The sequence below is a fragment of the Anser anser genome (assembly GCF_964211835.1).
Source record: "Anser anser genome assembly, chromosome: 4".
NCBI lineage: Eukaryota > Metazoa > Chordata > Aves > Anseriformes > Anatidae > Anser > Anser anser.
In genome coordinates, this window is record NC_139724.1 from 51490505 (window position 1) to 51512653 (window position 22149).

Genomic DNA, 22149 nt, shown 5'->3' on the forward strand with positions numbered 1-22149 from the left:
TTGTTTCAGAACCTTAGTAAATATTTCTAGAGGGAATACAAAAGTAATTGTATTTCTGTAATTATACCAATATACTTTCCCCTTTGAATGCCTTTTTTTTTTTTTTTCCTGGGACCATTATATCAATATAATTAGACTAGTAAGTACAATGACAGAAACATGCCCAATACTTCAATTAAAACAAATTAATTTTTAAGAAGTTGGAAATAAATTATAGAAGATTGTGAAATCTATGATGTCATCCAGAATTTGTCCTAGCAAGGTACAGACAGGTATTTGGCTGCTTTGAGGCCTGGAGATGAACAAGCTTTTAAAGTAATGAACGCAGTTTTCAAAGTCTGTGCAAGTTTTGGCATCTGTTGTATTGTTGTCAAAGACCTCCCTTGGGTAAATACTTTTTGATATGATATACTGTGTATATCTTGGACTTGCAAGGAGGAGAGAATTATAGAAACTATGTCAAAACAGCTTGGAAATTGTGCTTTTAGCTCTCTCGTTTCTCTGACTTTGTTCTAGTTTGTCAGATTAATGAATTAAGACAATCCTGAACTGTATATATATTTACTTCTGCGCCAGATTATAGAATCCGATCAAATGATCAGTTATTACTGAGAAGAATGTATAATGGTAAAACATATTAATATATCTAAATGTTAATGGGATGATCTAACAGAAATACAATTTGTACTGGATTACCTCCTTGAATCCTCTTTATAGCATTGCTGCAGGAGGTCTTATGCAACTGAGATGTTTAGGCATCATATTATGTAATTGTCCTTGTAAGATTAAATATTTTGGCATAACAGTTTTGTTAATATACAGTTTTACTGAGAGACCCTGATTGATTAATTTTTATTGCAAAATGTCAGTTACTAGTGCTGTTTTATTTGTTCCTGCAGCTATGTACATCTAGACATCTACAGTGGGTTGAACAGTAACTTAAACCGCCAGCACCACAGGCTAGAATCTCGCTACAGCAGCAGCTCTGGAGGATCATATGAAGAGGAAAAAAGTAATAATTTAAAATTATTTCTATGTGTAGAAAATAAAACTTTTAAAAATTAATACTTTTGCTGAAGGTTGTGAAACATGAGGAAATAGGTAATATCAGTGACGAATAATGAGGCTTTTGCATGAATCCTTTAAAAAAATATTATTTTTTTACATTCCCCAGTCTTATTTCTGCTGTTGAAATCTAGCGTACATTTGATTTATAATAGCAAGTGCAAGGAAGATACCATGCTTTCTTTCCTTCCCTTGTCCTCTAGAATGAGGTGTGAACATCATCCCAAGTGGAACAGTTTCACTTCATTTTCTTTGCCACTACCAACACCAGAGATAGAAAGTTAAGATGAAGAAACAGAAGAGAGATTAGCAGGAGGAAACACAGATGAATGAGAAAAAGATGATAGAAAAGAAAAAAAATAAATTAGTAATTGTTCTTTTAAACAATAGCAGTATTTGGCCTATTGAAAAAAACACACAAAATTTTCAAAAAATCCTTATCAAAGGAAAATATAGCAGGGAAGAAGAATATTGTGTTGTACCTGCAATTAATTTTCAAGCTTGTTTTAATTTATTAATTTATTTATTGTTATCTATGATCTGTTTTTTTCTGAGGTGCAGGGGTAAGGAAAGTAGTAAAAATCTCTTGTGAAACTCCTCCTATTTTTGGAAGCCTTTTTTTTGAAACACAGGCTTAACTGTGGCTGCTATTGTACCACAGTAATCCAAATTATCATTGCCCAAAAGCTTTGCATGTCAGTATAGTGTGTCACATGTTGTATTGGAGCAACAATGTACAGTATTAATCCAAATGTCCTCTTTAATAACTGAGTCTGTGTAGACTACAAAGCTTAGAATGAATATGGTCATTCTTACTGCCACATTCAAGGACATGGAACATAGTGTCCTCTGTAGAGCTTGTAAAGTCTGGACATGGCAATGTGGATTTGCTACAGTTTTATGGATTTTTGTCACTTTTGGGTTAGTAACAGTTTGGTGGACCTTCTGGATAGGCAGTTTATTTATTATTGCTTGGAAGATCAATGTTTAATATCATAGTCATGGTCATTTTTATTTTTTGCTAGCTAATTATGGTAGCAAGACTGGGTATGCTGAAGCAGATGATAATTCAAATGTTCTGTCAGTGAGAAGTTTGTCACCTCGAGTCAAGAAGGTGATAATGAGCTGATAAGTGTGTGAACTTCCGAAACATCTTTAGCCACCCTTCTGAAAGGGCAACTGGTAGAATCACTGACAGACTGGACGGTTGAGGCAGGTTGAGGCAGTCTCCTTTCTGTTTCTGCCCTTAATAGATTGTTCTGAAATCTAACATGGCTCATTTAAAAACAGAAGAATATTTTGCATGTGTAACACAGTATACTCTCATACAAAATAACTGATGTGTTTCTTCCAAGGATTTTGAAACACGCTTAATCAAAAACTAATTGCTTTTCTTTGTCTTCTTGAAAAATGTACTGATTTCTAAGCCAGTGACTTTTATTCAAGCACTGAGATGCTGAAAAAGTAGTAAGTTCTGAGTTACCACATATATCAGGCCTGTAGGAAATGTAGGACTGATGTATTTTTGCTAGTGAGATCTATAAAGAGACACTCTTGAGAAATATGTATCATTAGCCTATAATAAAATGCAACTCTTCCAAACAAGTTATGTACTGTCCTGGGACCCAGCCTTAACTTTCTATCTTACATCAGGTTTCAATTTCAAGGAAATTCTACTAGATAACTTCGCCTTTTGTTCCTTATGTGCATCCATCACATTTATGAACTTATTCAACAAAATCTTACTCTGCACATATAAATTATATGTTTTTCTTCTGTAGAATCATCCTTAACTGTCCAACTGCTGTTTACAGCTGTTTTTTTGTTGTAGTTTTTGGTTTTTTGTTTGTTTGGTTAGGTTTCTGTTTTTTTTTTCCCCAGGGTTCAGCTTGTTAAGAATTTTAAAATACTTCTTTAGAAGACTATGTAATACAGAAATGGATCATTTCTGTATTGTATAACAGTCTTTAGTTGTCTATATAATACAGAAATACATGTTTTGTTTGCATTCACTTTTATTTTTCTGGTTTAATTATCTGTTGTGTTAGGTGATTCAATGCCTCTGTATTCAAACTGGCGGTTGAAGGTGATGGAGCACAATCAAGGAGAGCCTCTACCTTTTCCACCTACTGGAGGTTGCTGGTCACCACTGGTGGATTACTTGCCTGAAACTTCTCCTCCGGGCATGTCTCTTCACAGGTAACTGGTTCAACAATTGTTAAACAACTATTTAACAATGGCAATTCATTACTTTTTAATTTGTGTTGTACAAATGTAGTAATTTAAACATAGTAGATTAAAGTTAGTCAATCTAAAGATAATAGATAAAGATAGTGCAGTTATTTTCTGTGGTTTTACTTATTTAACAGTTTAAGATTTTAAAGCCTTTAAATTTGGAAGACTGGAGTTTTTCTGTCTTCATTGTGAGTATACATATTTTCCCTTAATACAAGTGGGTTGATGTTTATAGGCTTGAAAGAATAGTGTTCAGTAGCATATTAAGCTCTTTGCAGCTCTTTATAAAGGTCATATATTATGTTCTTCTAACAGGTTTATTTTTGTTTTTAGATGCAATATAGCAGTGATCCTTCTGACTGACTTGATAGTTGACCACAGTGTGAAAGTAGAATGGGGAGGATACTTGCATCTTTTGCTTCATGCAATTTTTATAGGTAACTAAATTCTTATAGAAATATCTCTAGTTACTTAGAAATGGTAGCTATTCACATAGCTGTTCTTTTCCACACTTGAATTAATGTTTCCTGTTGTATTTAAATCTCGTTACTATTTACAAACACAACTTTAGGACAGAACACAGAAAGGACCACTGTGTTGTTAAATAATGCAGATTTATATAAAGGTGTTATGACCTGAATATTTGAAAGTTCACTTTCAAAAAATAAAAATGGTATTCCTTTTTGTTTTGAAAAAGAATTCACCTAAATATCTTTCAGCTTGATTAATATGAATATAATTAAAGAAGCTTTTGTTGTCATTCAAAAGCACTTTCCAATGGAGCTACATTTCTCACTTTTTCTGAGTAGAAGACAAAATGAAATTCAACTTTTTCTTCTTTCTGTTTATCTTTTGTAGTAGTTATAATACAGAGCACAGGTTAATCTTACTCCTGTGTAAGAAACAAGAGGATATATTCGTGTTTGTTAAATTGTTTTGTTTTGTTTTTTTGTATATATTTGAACACTGAAAAAACATCTAAGGGAAGATGGAAGAACTAAATTCAATAGCTAGTAGGAATCCTGCGTTCACTTATTGAATTATGTGTCTGTTGTTTGGTGAAGTATAACATACCAGTTTGAATACTGCTATATTTTAATAATTGAATTATATGTTCCCTCTGATTTTAATAAAACTTTTCCGTTTTCCTTTTTTGGTAGGTTTTGACCACTGTCACCCTGAAGTCTATGAGCATTGTAAACGACTGCTTTTGCATCTTCTGATAGTGATGGGATCCGGTAGTAATGTCCAGTCTGTTGCTTCTGTCCTGCTCAGAAACAGAGAGTTCAATGAATCCAGGGTGCTTACTGTCAAGCAAACTACACATCTAGATTATACTTTTACAGGTATGCTTTAGGCTTGTTAAAATTACATGGAAAGTAATCTTTTCTTCTAGGCATTATTAAGAATCTCTGTTATTTCTAATATTTTTTTTCTGGAGCCCTTGGAAAGTGTATTTTGTTTCAACCCTGTCTGACTGGTTAAAATGTATTTCTTCAGGTTTTAATTAAATCAAAATGAGTACACTTCATGTTAGCACTTTGTGCCTAGTCATAAGAGCTGGGAGCTCAGCTGAACAATTGTATAGTAATAGAAAAAACGAAGGAAACTACATTTTGGATCTGTAATAGAGCAGTTTTTATGATGCCCTTGAAAATTTAAAAAACAAAAACAAAAAAACACAAGAATTTACATTTCTTGTGCACAGGAACTTTGAATTTCTGACTTTAGTCTGTTGTCATTGTTTAATAGGCTATTAATTTCTTATTTTTTTCAAAAGAATATTCTTTTGAGGTCCTGCATTTTAATGTTCACCTTAATATTACATTATTGCAATTATACAGGAAATTATGTATTTTATATGTAACTGTGAAAGCAATAAGTGTGAGCCTATTGCAGTTTCTATAAGAAAGTGAGAGTTCATTTTGCTGAAACCTAGTATTTCATCTTATTTCAGTAGGTGGCAGCATATTACTGTACATTCTATTTGTTTCCATTTTGTTCAAATCAGAAGTGATTTTGTCACTAATCAAAAAACGTGCATCTTTTTCTGCATTTGGTATTAATGGTAATGAGGACTTAAAAAGTGGACATAGCGAATAAATTATTTTATGTAAACCTATTCACGGAACTTTATCAATGTGCCTGTATGGTGACCTGTACAACCATTCTGTTCCTAATCTTCGCAGTTTTGAGTAAAACTGTCAAAACATGACAGGATATTTTGCTATTATTATTAGAACAAAAATATCTGATAGGACTGGAATGAGATCGTTATCAATTATTTCCAGCTGGGAATTAAAATGAGGTGATTACAAGGATGCATGCCTAGCACGAGGTAAAGCAAGCTGATAAAAAAAAATTCTTTGAACCAGGTAATGCCTCAATCCAAACCATGTAGCTCCATAGATTGAATTTTTTTGGTGGCTATCAGCAAGTCTGAAGTTTATGTACAGTAGTTACAGTCAAAGATTCATGAATCTTTTTCTTTGTCAGTTTGCTTTCTCCCAGCACCTCATAGATTTAGGCTTAACAATAGGAGTTGCTTCAGTTGCATTTTACAGGCACATGATTCTTCTGATGGAGAGAAAATCTTACAGAAACATCATCTAGAAGCAGTTTGTATCATTTGTCTCAACTTACTGAGATGAGATGCCTCACAGACCACTGAGCTGTCATTTCACCATATTACCGATACAAAAAATCTAACAGAATGTAGTGATTTTTAAAGAGGGATCTGCCTGTTCCCTATTAAGGGTCCGGTCATGCCAAATCTTGCATAGTTGTTGATTTAATTTGAAATCATTGCATCCATGAATTTATTCTCATTACATTTGCTAAATTATTGATTTTTAGAGAGCTATTTTTTCTTTTTATTTATTTAATATTGAACTGTCAACTTAAGAGCTCATAATAATCTTGTTTTTATTTCAGCAGGTGTTCATGATTTTATACCAGATTACCAGCCCTCCCCAATGACAGACTCAGGGCTTAGTTCAAGTTCTACCTCTTCTAGCATCAGTTTAGGAAATACAAGTGCTGCCATGTCTCATCTGCACACCACCATCCTCAATGAGGTTGACATTTCAGTAGAGCAGGATGAAAAAGTGAAAACTCTCATAGAATTCATTACCTCAAGGTAAGATTTCAATTTTCATTTTTGTCAAGAAAAATGTTTATCATCACTAAGAATATCAAGACTAACCCTGAAGTGTTTTTAATGTGATACAGCTTATGAATAACCCTAGCTTACCAACAGTTTTGGAGAACTTGCCTCCTTTTCTTGTCCTGGGTGTTTAAAAGTCTTTTTTCATGTTCTGCACAGGTCCATTATCTTTGCTTCACAGACAGTTTGTAGTATTCCCTTTTCCATCCTGGCAAAAACAAACAAAAAAACTAAAGTGTTAGGACTGGAATACAGAAAGATGATTAGGAAACTGCAAGATTTCTGTGGAGGTTATGGATTACCTAATAGAAGAAAGCTCGCTACTTGAAGAAAAAAAATGATTAGTGGCAAAGAACATTTATAAAACAAGCAACACTTGTGCAGTTTGTGTGATAGTTTATATAAGGCTTTCAAGATCATGTAAATCTGAAATCCAGTTTGCTTAATCAGAGTTTGAGAAGCATGCCAACAAAAAAAAGCTTTACATGGCCCTAAAATTAGAATAGTGTGGTGTATTGATGGGAAGAAAATGATAAGAAAGAAGGCTGATTTAAGAAGTTTATAATGGTGGTATCTGTAACTGATTCTTTGTTCACTAACTAAATATTATCTAACAAAGAACATCTCTTCCTAAATTTACACTGTTACTTCAGATAGTTTTGATATCTTGCTTTTCACCTTTTCTTGCCTTCATGTGTATTGTTGTATGATATTGAGCAGTTGGCAAACTTCTTTCCAGCTTGTGTCTGTAGTTCTAAATGGTGTCATTTATGTGGTAGGTAGCAGATTCTTTTGCAGTTATTTAAGGTAAAAATAACATTTAAATAATACTAATGACAAAGGCTATGTTTTATATTCTGTCATGTTTGCTTTGTTTTTGTATTTTTAGGAAAAGAGGGCCACTTTGGAATCATGAAGATGTTTCGGCCAAGAACCCTAATATAAAGAGTGCTGAACAGTTAACTGTGTTTTTAAAGCATGTGGTAGCTATATTTAAACAGTCTAGCTCAGGTATGTTTGAAAATGCTTGATGCATGATAGAATGTTTGAGTCTGTGACCTACATGATTTTTTTCAATGCCTGTAAGTTTACAGATGATCTATAAAATCACTTTCATAGCTACCTGCTTCTAAATAATAGAGATTTTTCTTGTGTGTTGCACATTTCAATTCATGCTTCTGTTGCATCAGATTTAAATATAATTTTCTAGAAATGAGATAAAATATCTTACTAATTTATTGTGGACATTTAACATTCAAATCATAAATGTTTTACTCTCTGCAAGTCTCTCAAGTGTTAAGTATTGTGGAATAGAGTTCATGTCTGGAAAGATTTTTCATAGGAGTATTCCTTAAGTAAACAGTAAGAGGTGAGGATATTTTAAAGTTAGGAATGACATTTACAATTATACTGTTTATGAAATGCAAGTTCTTTTTTCTTTTTTTTTTTCCCCATGAAACGTTGTGCTATTTGAGTATTATTTGCTTTCATAGTAGGATTTCAATTGGAACACCGTCTCAGTGAAGTTGCTTTGCAAACTGCGCTTTCGTGTTCCTCTCGACATTATGCTGGGAGGTCCTTTCAGATCTTCAGGGCTCTGAAGCAGCCTCTTACTGCATCTACACTTTCTGATGTTCTTTCCAGATTAGTAGAAACTGTTGGAGATGCAGGAGAAGAAGCTCAGGTATTTGAATTTTTCCTCTTATTTTATTAGAAAGGTGAATATGCCTAAATGACATACTTATGCTGTTATTTTAATGATGGCAAAATTTAAAATCATTTTGGACTCAGTTGCTTTTATCTTTAAATAAAGATACTTCATATATCGGAGCAGTTTTAGTCATGACACTTTCTCAATTTTCACCTAATGAAATGAGACTAGCCATGCACATTTTCTTCTAGAGCCATAAGAAATTTCAAACAGTTTGATAGTCTGTTTCCTGAAAACACCATATCTTTCATAGTTAGGGATTCCTGAGATTAGCCATATAAAAAATAATTTAGTTATTCTATTAAGGACTTAACCTGATAACTGCTGAAACCATCCAACTTGGTGGCATGTTAGATCTAAAGAATTAGATCTAACCTTTCAACCAAGGATAAGGCCATCCTTAAAAATAATGCAGGTCAGAGTGGATTTTTTTTTTGTATTTAGGAATAAATGAAAGGTCTTATCATTTTACTTTTTTTCCTCTGTCTTGAAGCTATGGCCAATTTGAGCTCTGTCTTCAAGGTTACATTCTAAATGAAGCATGAGAATAATAATCTAGTTACTGATGCTGATTTTATATTTTTATATCACTACTCAATAGATGTTATGTGATTTTCCTTGTATATACTGCATAATTTATAACGACCTGTGGCTTTCCCCAGGGTTTTGTCATAGAACTGCTTCTGACTTTAGAGTCTGCAATTGATACGTTGGCTGAAACCATGAAGCATTACGATCTGCTTTCTGCCCTTTCTCAGTAAGTTCTTGTACTAGTCAAGCTGCATTATACATTTCTATATATTTAAAATTTTTAAGATCTGTATTACATATGTAATGAAATTATTTCTTATATTTGTAGAATAGTTGTATCCTGATAGCAGAGTTACTTGCTCATTTATGATATTTTTAGCTTTCTGCTACAAGCAAAACTCATAAGAATCTAGATATTCTGAAAAGATCTCTGCTGCCTGTTCAAATTGCCCTCTTGGTTCAAAAAACACCTTATGGCTTTTATTTTGAAATGTTGTCATTAATTCTGAAATTTCTCAAAAATAAGAGCACTGTGAGTAGTTTTAGAACTTTTTTTTTTCTTTTTAATCAGGCCTTACTGACCTTGATTAAAAAATCATCTTTTACATGCTTTAGGTTAATATTCCTGACTTTACTGAATTGCTTTGTAATTATTTTACTACTTTGCGATTGTAATCAATGTATTTTGTAGCACACATAATGGGATGCTACAGTTTGGTTCTTATGCTGTAAAATATTATAGCATATAGAGAAGTTTTCTCTTTATTTTCATATATTGTAATACTTTTCCAGTGATGAAGCAAGAGTATTCACTAAGTTGTCTGTGCATGTGATTGGTGTCAAATCTTTTTCTTTTCTTCCCTTTTTCTAAACTATAATATTTTATTTTAGAACCTCGTACCATGATTCTGTAATGGGAAACAAGTACGCAGCTAATAGGAAAAGCACTGGACAGATAAATCTAAGCACCAGTCCCATTAATAGTGGCAGTTGTTTGGGATACTACAGCAATACAAGGAGTAATTCTTTGAGACTGAATTTAATCAGTGAGCGGAGAGGTGACCGTCGACGGAGCAACACACTGGATATAATGGATGGAAGGATAAATCATGGTGGAAGTTTGGCCAGGACTAGAAGCCTTTCCTCCCTGAGAGAGGGAGGAATGTATGATGTGCAGCCCACTACTGATCCTGTCAATCTAATGGCCACCATATTCTGGATTGCAACTTCATTGCTGGAGTCAGATTATGAGTATGAATACCTTTTGGCTCTCAAGCTACTCAACAAGCTTCTTATTCACTTGCCTCTGGATAAATCAGAGAGTCGAGAAAAGATAGAAAAGGTGCAGAGTAAACTGAAATGGAATAACTTTCCAGGCCTTCAGCAGCTCTTCCTAAAAGGCTTTACTTCAGCATCCACACAAGAAATGACAGTTCACCTCCTGAGTAAACTCATCACAATTTCCAGGCATGCTCTGGTGGATCCTTCTCAGTTAGCAGGTATCTTTAGTAACTGTATTTGTAATGAAAATGTATTTTTTCATCAAATGATGAAAATCAGTAGTGGTTATGTATTTGCCTTAAAAAGCACCCTTCAGTTAAATGCATTTTGCAGTTGTTGATATTGCAATGTTAGGTAGTGCGAATACATTACAGACTATGATTATCTGCCAAGAAATACTGCACAAAAACTTTTAAGTATTGATTATTAACTTACTTCAAACTTGCTGACAAGTACGTTTAAAGAGTATATGTATTATTTTTCATGATTTGTACTAAATAGCTCAATTAGTACTATGTGAAACATTTGTACATTTTAGAAACAATGTTACTGAACTGCTTTAAGCTGTCAAATTTCTTAATATTTTTGCTTAATTGATCCGTTGATGACTTTGGTTTCACACTATGCATATGTGTATATACACACTTATAGATAGACAGACACACACACACACATTTATATTATACATACATACAAACTTAGGTGTATGTATATAATTTATTTATATATTTGTTTGAATGTACGTGTATTGTACTCTAAGGGTTCTTAGGTATCGGAAAGCTGTAATATATATACTTCACATTAAATTAAGTCATGTTAAAGTCATTAGGGTTCGTATAACTGTGTTTATGTATGTGTTTAGGATTTCCCCTAAACATCTTGTGCCTACTTCCTCATCTGATCCAACATTTTGATAACCCAACTCAGTTCTGTAAAGAAACAGCTGACAGGATAGCAAAGGTATGTAAAATGATTCTTGGGGAGTATCCAGGAGTTTACTTTTATTACCAGCACTAGTTCTGTATTTTTCTACTGCCTTATGTAGAATTTATACGATTCTATGAGACATACAGAGATAACTAAAATATTTTATTTTGAAACTGTGATCCAGTCCTCATTTGTATAGTTGGATTTCATATCGGCCCATGAGTTTCTCTTTGCCACTGAGAAAACATATTTAGCTTTTTTCTGTAAACTTTAGAGGTAAGGAATGTATTTACATGTTATCAATGATATCAGGTACTTTTTCTAACCTGTCTGATTTTGCAGCTTGTAATGCTAAATGTAAACTAAATCAATTCTTAAGCATACTTCCTAATTTATTTGTGATAAGGAAAAAATCCTTACCTTTCAGACTTGCAGGCAGGAAGAAAAGGTTCTCTTTCTATCCCTTGTACACCGTAGCTAACCCCAGAATATTTTCATTGCTTTATGAACTGCAGTGTCTGTTACAGCGGTTCAAGATGCACACCAGCAATGTCCAGCGAGGCTGGGGGAGTGCTGGTCTGACAGCCAGCATTTTAAGGAATAACGTGGAAAGGGGAATAAGAAAGTGCTGTCTGTCTTGGGAAATGCAATCATAGACCTCTGGCTTCCCAAATTGTGATATGTATATCACTTAGTAGTGTGCAGGCCACCTCAAAGTCATACATGGCCTGATGCAAGTCTAAAAGTTACTGCTGTCCCAGCATGTCCTGTCAGGAGTATGGAGCTGTTTTCAGTATTTAAACAGTCTTGCTACCTGGCACACTTACTTATTTATTTATGTATTTGAGAAAGCAGTGTAAGTATTACAGCAAATTCTCTCTACTACTTCTTTGACGAATTACCAGGCTCCAAAATTCAGCAGAAACTGTAGATGTTGCTCATATGATTACTTCATTTCCAGTTACTGGGGAATAGAGTGAAATCTGGGAAAAGTGCATGATGACTTGTGGGTACTTAAGTTAAAAATTTGTCATCTGTAATATAATTATATATACTTTTGGCTTTTCAGGTTTGCGCAGAGGAGAAATCACCAACTCTTGCCAATCTGGCTCATATGATGAGTTTATACAGTACACACAGTTATTCCAGAGACTGCTCTAACTGGATTAATGTAGTGTGTAGATACTTGCATGACTCCTTCTCAGATGCCACATTTAACCTCGTAACTTATCTTGCAGAGGTAAATTTTTAATGAAGGTGTATCTCATGTTGACAATCTGTGATAAATGTTACATTTTACTCATTGCCAATTCCTTGTTTCATACAATTCTGAATATTGAGAGAAAAAAACATACCTTCTGCAATGGGAGAATAATAATAAAATGATCTAGGACACGAAAAAGGGATGACTGCTGCCATTTTGGAGTGCAACAACTTGAGTGTACCTCAAAATAATAATCCCTCTAATGAAAAATCCCTTTTTACAGTAGTAGTATTGCGAAATAGATACTTATTTTCTATGCTACGTGAATAATCTATGTATACTGTCTTTGCTTTAGCAAAATTATGCTCTGTGCAAATTCTAAAACATGTTTTTTAGCCAAGTACATATTTAAAGATGTCCGTATCACTACTTAAAAACTAATTTCAAAGTTCATTTGAAAGTAATGCATAGTATATAATCAAAGATAATTTAAATATAAAATTCAGTATATGATTCTGCCAGCCATTCATACAGAAAAACTGATGTTACCTTGAAAAATTATGTTGTATGAAAAAACTGTAGAGTTTCTCCTTGAAGATTACTTCAAACTGATCATGGAAAAGATAACTGAACATTCTTATCAATTAATTTATATGAACTTATTTCATTTATAAGACTGTTTCATTCGTAAGTCATGGATGTCATTGTTTTCCATGCACCTTTGAGATTTTGACTTTATTTGAACACTTTATTTAGTGAGAAATATTTTATTATTCTATTATTATTAGATAATTATTCTATTGTAATTATGTATTTTAGATCTGTGCTAACGGATATGTCGAAATTTGGGGGGGGGAATTAATTACAACAGATAACATTCAATTGCATTACATTTTCTTTTTAAGCTAAAACAAAATTTTGAAAAATGTGAAGTGGTACGCTGAAGTTTCCTGAGGGGAAGAATAAACATCTGTGGAAGCTGTTTATATTTTAATGTTGATTTTCACTTCAAGTTACTATTAAAGGCAGTAATTAGAGTCTGTATTTTTAATTTTTTTAAGCTGTTAGAGAAAGGGTTATCCAGTATGCAACAATCCTTGCTGCAGATCATTTATAGTCTTCTGAGTCACATCGACCTGTCCACAGCACCAGTGAAGCAGTTTAATTTGGAAATCATAAAAGTTATTGGTAAATATGTTCAGGTAGGTACTCTGAAAAACTATTTAAAGAAAAGCTTTTCTGCTTGTTATAAAAGTGAAATTACACTTGATTTTTATTTGAGAATTAATATATTTTAGATGTAAAAATGGTTGTTTAAAGTCAAATTCCATGGTAATTTTTTTCCCTTAATTTGTTACGTGCTTATGCTTTTGTCCAACTTGATCTATATCTTGTGGGACAAGTTACCTTAGTGTGTCTATTTACAAATGTAGGTAGTTCTACATACATTTTAATAGTCGAAGGATCATCTGCTGTGTCTACATAACTCTTTAAATATGGAAATGTTTGCTGTTAAATACTGTCCAAATGTATTTTAAGTGTATTCTTTTTCAAACTAAGTTTGTACAGGTAAACATATGTTTAAATCGCTTTCACTAATATATCTGTTCAAGTGAGGAACATTATGGTGCACCTTAAGGAATTCAAGTGCATATTTTTTTTATTTAAGAAAGTCCCCAAAAGATGAGCCACAGTGTTTTGCCCTAGGTAATTTGATCCTTTGTAATTTGAACACAATTTACTGAAAATCTGTTTTGTGGAAGAATATCTAGCATCTTGCTGAAAGGTTTTATACAAATGCCTGGAGCACAAAACCATTTCAGTACACAACCTTCTTGTTATTTTTCTCCTTTTCTTTTTTCCCCAAATTCCATTATTGCCAAATGTAGTTCAGTCAAATGGTTTAATCATAATTAACCAGGAAAGGTAGTGCTCCCTGGACGTTTTGCTATTGATGGATATGTACTTTAGATATTGTGCTTCTGTCAAAGTGCATTAGGCAAAATGGAATGATTAGCATAACTACAGTTTTCATAGCCTGACATCTGCTCGCTTCGCCTCTAACCTTTATCTGAGCTTTCTGTGCAAGCCCACACCACCATGGAATGAAGTCATAATTAGAAGATGTTAGCCATCAATATACGGGAACTAGTGAAAGAACGTTTCAGAGAAGGACATGCATTTTTCATAGGATGAAACATTAATTTAGGTAACAAAAGAAAAGTTCATAAAATAAGGCTTCTTGTTTAATTGTGGTGCTACAAAACCACAGTTTTCTAGTTTTTCTAGTCTTCTGCAATCACAATTTATCTTAATAAATTTAAGTTGCTACAGGATGGTTCAGGTTTGAGATAATTCTTTTATGCTTATGATGCACAGAAATTAAAGTTGTTGTTGAAGGCCATCATTACCTAGAAAGAAGCAGGCACTACTTAGAGCCTTGAAAGTGGTGTTTATTTTTTAATGCAGTAAAGAAAAAAATTAATAACAAACTTATCATCATACTAAAAAAAATAAAATCCTGCTCATTCCAAAAACACTGGAAGATTAAAGTTTCAGGTGAAATCCTAACATTTTCAGAAGCATAAATCTTAACCTTCCCCAGGTGCTGCTTTTGATATGTCTCGTTATCCACTCTACAATGTCTGCACCTAGAACTGCTGAATTATTTACATTACCTTAATCATCTTTTTAAGGATGGTGCACTTAGCTCAGACTCTGCCTCTTATGTTCTCATACTTTCGCGCTTGCTTTTTAAAGCACTCCATCAGTTTGATACAATATGAATACTTCGTAAACGTTTTTTTCCTTTTTTTTGAAGATCTTTCAAATGCTTGAGAAAATACAAAACATGAAACATGTTTTTCTGTTTCAAATTCAGTTTACTCTGCCCTTAAGTGTAAAATAATTAGAGATGCCAGGAGGTGAAAGTTATTTTCCTTTGAAATACTATTGAGTTTTAATTCTGTGGCACCAAGGGCAGGTGCTCCAGGTCATGGTTAAAATAAATAAACAAACAACCTGTAATGTAAATACTGGGAACAAGGGACATGGAACAGTCTGGTGTGGCTGGCACTGTGAGCCAGAGCTACTAAGCCTGCCTTGCTTTTTCTGACCTCTGGCTGTGGGATGGATGAGCCAGTGCCTCGCTGATGCCTTCCTGGTGCTTCCAGTTCCAAATCTTCTGCCTGCGTTCATGTCTTACAGTCACATATAGATTAGAGCTTTTGGCTCTGGGACTCTTGAAATAAACCAATGCAAAATCCTACTGTACATTACAAACTGATGTATTATTTGAAGCGATTGTTTGGTGATTTACCTATGTTCTTTTTAGAGTCCATATTGGAAGGAAGCTCTTAATATTTTGAAACTGGTGGTGTCTCGATCAGCAAGCCTTGTTGTACCTAACGATATTCCAAAGTCTTACGGAGGTGACATAGGTTCTCCTGAAATATCTTTCACAAAAATTTTTAATAATGTTTCCAAGGAGCTACCTGGCAAGACCTTAGATTTTCATTTTGATATATCAGAGGTAATTATTCTGTTTAAACTACAATGCAATAATGACTTTCTGTTCCAAACTTGGGTATATTTTATGGTAGCCTTCTGCATTGATATGTCTTAAATATAATTTTTAAGAATAGAAGATGTTGAAGATGTTATGCACTTGTGAGGCATAATTAAAGTTATACTGAAAGGATGCGTTAGAGCTCAAACTAATTTAATACAGGTGATACTCTTTGTATGTATGAAGATGGGAGCATAACCAAATGACTGTAGTATAATTCAGGGATATGAAAACTGGAGACTTAAGAAGGAGTCAAAAATAAGGGTTCATGGTTGAAACTGGTCCTGAATAGTGGTTGGAGATGTACATGTCTTGGACCGTTACTTAAATCGGTAGAGTCCCCTCTTTAATTCCTTACTGGAAATTTCAGTACATGTAAATAAGCAAGACACCAGGTGAATTCCCACAAAGTTTGTTGGAGTAGTACTTCCTGTCAGAAAGGCTGATTTGATCCCTGGTTTTTAGAAGTTTTGTCTGTTCTAATGAAGTTTGCTGGACTGTAGAAACAATTGTTTAATGTCTGTGAGTGCATCCATAGAGAAATTTATCATCTTTTAAACTTAGTATGTAGTTACTTTAAAAGTGCATTTAAAAATATAACTGGATTATTAGCATAAAACTAGTATATTTCAAGAAATACAAATGAGCAGAATAGCAGTCTGCTGCTTAGGGTAGAAGTATTCAACTTTGTGTTTCCCAGTATACTGATGTTATATGGGTCCTCAGTGAATTAGGCATGGACTTCATAGAATTCTAAAAACAAAACAAAGACAGCCACAAAGAAAAAAACCCTCTAAAGTGTAATACTAATTTCTAAAATCAAATGTGTAGTCTTTATTAATACAGATTTAAATTTTACGAAAGCATTTGTTGTCTTTGTTAGACACCAATTATTGGGAATAAATACGGTGATCAACACAGCGCAGCTGGTAGAAATGGGAAACCAAAAGTCATTGCTGTCACCCGGAGCACTTCTTCAACTTCATCAGGCTCCAATTCAAATGCATTAGTTCCTGTCAGCTGGAAGAGACCACAGCTATCTCAGGTACATTGTGTCTCGAGCACGTTATACATATAAAAATAGGCAGTGTTTATGAATGTGTAATAAAGGTATTTGTTGAAACATAATTTGAAATCTACATGATGTCTTAGCAAAACAGTATATTAATATACCATAAGCTGAAAGCTAATAAGATGAAGAGGATAAATGGTAAAATTCTTTCTAGAGGATGACGGCATGTGAGATGACTAGTTAAAAATGCAGACGTTTTACATTTTTACTTGGACTTCTGGTAGATGCCTTGCTATGTGATTTTTTACTATTATTTTTTGTTATTCATTTATTGTTACATTTTTCCAGAGAAGAACCAGGGAGAAGCTGATGAATGTGCTTTCTCTGTGTGGTCCAGAATCTGGTCTTCCCAAGAATCCTTCAGTAAGTTGTGGTAGTGTTTTTTTTTCTTTTTAAATTTGAAAAATGAGAATTCAGAAGTTGGAAGGTTTTATTTGTACTTTCACCCTTATTTTCAGGTTGTGTTTTCCTCTAATGAAGACTTGGAAGTTGGAGATCAACAAACCAGTCTTATTTCAACAACAGAAGAAGTTATTCAAGAGGAGGAAGTGGCAGTAGAGGACAATACCAGTGAACAACAATTTGGAGTTTTTAAAGACTTTGACTTTTTAGATGTTGAATTGGAAGATGCAGAGGTGAGACCTTGGGAATTCTTCTGTATATTTCCTTTTGAGAGTATTCTTAAAATTAGGCTGTGTTGGTGCAATTCTAAGGAAATGGCAGCTCTTCTAACTAATCCAATTGGGAAGAATTTATAACATGATTGAATTGAACTTGCATGATAAAGAAACTTGTATCTTAAACTTTGTAGTGTTCAGTTGGTGCAAATTGTTCAGGGGGAGGAGGTTCTTTGTCAGGGGTGATGTTAAGTGACTTAATCAGAAAGTGAAGTGATGTGATGGTATAAGCCAATGGCAAGATGAACACCTGTTTATAAAGCAGTAGAAAATTTCTGGAATAATAGTAGTATTCAGTAGAAACCTATGAAGCAGTATGCTAAGAAAATATAATCTTTGTTCCTGATGCGTTTTTGCATTTTGAAAAGATGAGCAGCTTTCAAAGTTGTAAACTGTACACTATAGTAATTATATATGATTATGACTGAGTCATAGTAATTGCTTGCATTCTGACTTCAACATTATACCTGGTTTGTTGCAGTTGTTACGTTTCCTCCACTTTTCCCCCTATCAAAAAAAGAGAAGGGGAGGTAAAACAAATCTGAATTTTAGGAAATAGTAACAATTACATTAACAGTTGTTACTTATTTGGGATAAATAAGAGGCTTCAGACCAGAATTGGATTAAGTTTAAAAGTGTGGCTGAAAGGACTGGGGAGAAGTGGGAGGAGAAATTGAATGCTTTGTAATTTCTTTCAATGTTTTTATTGCAGTCTATACAAAGTAGTGAATTAGTAATGGTGACCCTTGCAGGTCATGGGTCAACAGACTACCTAGAAGGATATCAGCCTATATATACCTAAAATTGTTCTCCTCCTGGTTTATCCATCCCTTTTTACAAGACCTTGCTTTGTTCCTCATAATACATCAGTTTTTTCCCACTTTCTTATGCTTCCTGCTTGCTTCACTTCAAGCCAGTTATTTGCATGTTCTAGGAGAAATAGAGGCTCCTTACAGTATTGCATACGTGACCACAGCCTATACAGATACAATTTCCTATATTGAATGCTACTCTAATAGTTCAGAACCATCAAGGCGTAATAATAAAATATTATATTAACACCTAGATGAAGCTTTGCAGGTAGGATGCCAAAAGTTCAAAACTTTGCCAAACTAAGTTACTCTTCAACTTTCTCATTCCATGCCTGTATGCAGCATTCAGTGCTTTACTTGAAGGGAAGAAAAAGGCAGAGAATATACACACTTAGGGTTTACATATTAATTTACATATAAATTGTGCACTTGATACAAGAGATGCCTAGTTTTTCACCAGAAATGCAGAACGTTCCTTGTTGCTAATTAAACTTAAGTGCTTCTGCCTACAGAACTACTACCTTGTTGTTGGGATTGTTTTGCTTTGGCATAAGTTTTTACCTTTTGTGGAGCAAAACAAATCACTAAGAGAGAAAGAGACTACAGAACGTTTAGTTTACTCTGCATATTTACAATATAGTGATACTATCTTAGTTCACCACAAGAGACATTCTGTTAGAGCAGTTTTGCAACCCATACTTGTACACTTAGAACTAGATGTGATATTTTAATAACTGGCTGTAGACTGGCAAAGTGAACTGAGTAGGTTTTCCATCTAACTGGTTGTATTGTTGAAGGTTGACAAAATGCTTGAGAAAATCAAATATGACTGTTGTACTTGTGAATTTAAAAAAATAGTGTGTTTTAAGATTTGGATGTCACTTAGTATGTTGGATGTTTGCAACCTAAGTATCCCAGCCTTAAAATGTGAAAACTAGAAAGGATCCCGCTGTTGATGTTTAGGGTGCTTTCCATAAAATTGATGCAAAGTAACTGACAGAACAATTAATGAAGACAGTTTTTCTGCAGCTTGAATATAATTAATGTTGATGATGCTTTGTCAGTTGAATGTGGTCACTTTAGATTCATGTGTGTTAGTTAAAAGAATCTCATCTAATGTTTGTGGCTTTACATGTTACACTAGAAAAATGTATCATAAGCATGCTGGTTTTGGTGTTTTGTCATCAGTTTATTTTTAATCAGTCTCCCATTAGAAAGAAAAATTATTTTAAATACTAGCTTTTTGACTAAAGCTTTTTTCAGAGCTTGAATCAGTCTTTTACTGTTTGCAAATCTTATGTAATAAAACATTTTTCCCTGGTTCTAGAGTATCTTTAAGTGTTCGTCCTCGTTCTTTCTAATTATATGTGTTTTCCTTTTTGCTAACCAGGAGCTGCAGGTAAGTTGCAGCCTGGTGCCCTGGCTTGTTCATGTGTTGTTGTCTGTGGTGTGTTTGTACTTTCTAGTCAGAGACATAAAATGGATACTGATATAGGTTATAGATTGAGCTACTTCCCAAGATGATAATCAAAAGAATTCTACTTCATTTACCATATATTTTAATTTCTCTACAAACATCATTTAGCAAGGCATTTAAACTTTTAATAAAATTAAAGGGCTGATTGAAACTCTGTTCATAATGCATTTGGTACTTCTGTTGTCTGCGTTGCATTTGTATATTAATTTTATATGTATAAGTTTCAAGATAATATATGTCTGTGAACTTTTTTTATTACAGGGTGAAAGCATGGACAACTTCAACTGGGGTGTTCGTAGGCGCTCTCTTGACAGTATTGACAAAGGAGACACACCGTCTCTTCAAGAATGTCAGTACTCTGGTAGCACACCCAGCTTGAACTTGACCAACCAGGAAGATACTGATGAGTCTTCAGAAGAAGAAGCAGCACTGACTGCAAGTCAGATACTGTCTCGATCACAAATGGTAAGTTATTTTACTGTGAAAGGAATCTGAGAACCTAAGTTTTTACCTGCATTTTTAGTGACTAAGTATGGCTCACACTTCTCATCCAGAGGAACAAAGACCTTGAATAAAACCAAACTAATATGTCTATGCTACTTTTTCACTTTAACATCAGTGAAGGAAAAGAGTTACTCTGCTAGTGGTACGTAACAGATTTATAGTTTTAGTAAATCAATGATCTTTTCAGTGCCTTTATACTTAAAATAATTGTTCAAATATAAGTGTAAAATTGCATGTTACATATGAAGTGTGTGTCTTTGTAGATTCTTAGCTTCAAAAAAACCCTCAAAATATTAAATAAAGATGAGCAATAAGTGATCCCATGGGAGCCTCAATTGTGTTTAACCATTGAAATTGCTAATCTGATTATGCATTTTGAAGTGTGTGTTACGTATAAATGAGGAAAATCAAGAACATAGGCTATTCAGAAGTCTCTCTGCATTACATAAATGAATTAGGAAGAAAGGTGGGAGAAAAGGGAGCAGCAGAGATAATATGCCCCTTTTCAGGCTTGAGGCAAAGTCTGCATTGTTTCCCATAACAAAGAGCTCTGCTGATCGGTGTTTTGTCTAGTAATTTACCGGTGCTAAAGACCTTTCAGAAGAATGGAAATTATTTTCAGGATCTCAGGGATAACTTCAAATTTGTCTATGAAGTTAAATGTTGCAGAAATGTATGTGATGCTTGCAGTGTTTTTAGTAGCAAGCTGTTAAGCTTATGAATAAATTCAAATAGCTAACTATACTGAAACAGCCTATTTTAAAACTGTGGGTTTTTTTCTGTAATTTATGTTTGATGAATTGAAGAATTTCATGTTTTTTTCTTTTCTTAGTTAAACAGTGATTCTGCCATAGATGAAACAATATCAGATCATGCTGGTTTATCACTTCAGTCTCAAGACTCCACTAGCAGTGTGGGAACAGAAGAGGTGCTTCAAATCAGAACTGAGACCCCAAGTTTGGAGGCTTCTCTAGATAACTCTAGCAACCAGCTGCCTGAGGTGGGGAGAAATATGGGCTGGTGCATGGCTGATTTGGGCTCCTTCTAGTGTTTAGCAGCAACTTTTGCTTTCTTTTCGACTGAAATTTCATCTGTTACATTGATTGTTTGATTTGCTTTTAATATTTCTAACCTGTTGGAATGTTCTTATAAAATGTTCCCTCAGAATGAAAACTACAGGTGATGGACTCAGGGAGCTTACCACAGGTTAAAAATATTCCTGAAGGGCTGATAATGAACATTTCATGGTGCCAAATGATAATAGGCTAATATTCATGATGCTTTTCCTTGATACGGTTGAAATCCTTCTTGAGCAAAATTTTCTTTCAAATACTTTTTATTTCCTTTGTTTGCTTTCTTTGGGTTAATGTGATTGGTGCTATGTGGGAATAAAACCTCAGGCCAGCTGTGTTAGCAGTTGGTTCAATTAAATAATCCTTTAAAAAGGACCACAGATGCTAGTGGTATACTTTTTTGGAAAAGGCCTGTGTGGAGTGAGACAGATTTCAAGCTAATGGCCGCCTGCAAAGCTGTGAGTACTTCAGTTTTTTTGTTTTTTAAAATCTTTTGAATAGTTTAAAATAGAAAAACTCAATTGAAATAACTATCTTCTGCTACATTTCCTATGATGTTTAGCAGTTGTAGGTAAAAACTCAGTATGTTGGCTTTTTTTTTTTTTCCATGAATTTGAAGTGGTTTGTTTTAGGTGGACTTTTTATCACTTAATTTAAAAAATAGTGATGGGACTGGCAATCTTATTTTTGTTTGGTTACGCATTGCTAATCCCTACTTTAACAGAATATTCAGTTTCATTGAGTTTTTCAGAAAATTAACCTATCCCTATATACATTTGAATAACCAGTAGACAGTTTACATTTAAGAATGTCTTCAGTGAACTTGGTTTAAACATTTCTAGTTCG

The 22149-nt window shown here is 33.8% G+C and overlaps 1 protein-coding gene across 13 annotated transcripts in view; it reads left to right on the top strand.

Annotated features, from left to right (window-relative positions):
• Window positions 1–22149, top strand: part of FRYL (FRY like transcription coactivator) — a 170334-nt gene that overhangs the window by 126029 nt on the left and 22156 nt on the right. For 6 of the 13 annotated variants that reach the window (XM_083835651.1, XM_083835662.1, XM_083835663.1 and 3 more), the window contains 18 exons: window positions 900–1012; window positions 3114–3264; window positions 3634–3737; window positions 4461–4646; window positions 6235–6439; window positions 7356–7477; window positions 7960–8150; window positions 8840–8934; window positions 9600–10207; window positions 10852–10949; window positions 11986–12156; window positions 13182–13322; window positions 15455–15652; window positions 16572–16733; window positions 17049–17123; window positions 17219–17395; window positions 19988–20191; window positions 21063–21230. In XM_083835651.1, coding sequence (XP_083691777.1) covers window positions 900–1012; window positions 3114–3264; window positions 3634–3737; window positions 4461–4646; window positions 6235–6439; window positions 7356–7477; window positions 7960–8150; window positions 8840–8934; window positions 9600–10207; window positions 10852–10949; window positions 11986–12156; window positions 13182–13322; window positions 15455–15652; window positions 16572–16733; window positions 17049–17123; window positions 17219–17395; window positions 19988–20191; window positions 21063–21230 — 3169 coding nt within the window. Of the gene's footprint in view, window positions 1–899; window positions 1013–3113; window positions 3265–3633; window positions 3738–4460; window positions 4647–6234; window positions 6440–7355; window positions 7478–7959; window positions 8151–8839; window positions 8935–9599; window positions 10208–10851; window positions 10950–11985; window positions 12157–13181; window positions 13323–15454; window positions 15653–16571; window positions 16734–17048; window positions 17124–17218; window positions 19930–19987; window positions 20192–21062; window positions 21231–22149 lie in introns of those variants that run through there. The other 7 variants (XM_083835652.1, XM_083835653.1, XM_083835656.1 and 4 more) reach the window with 3 other exon arrangements.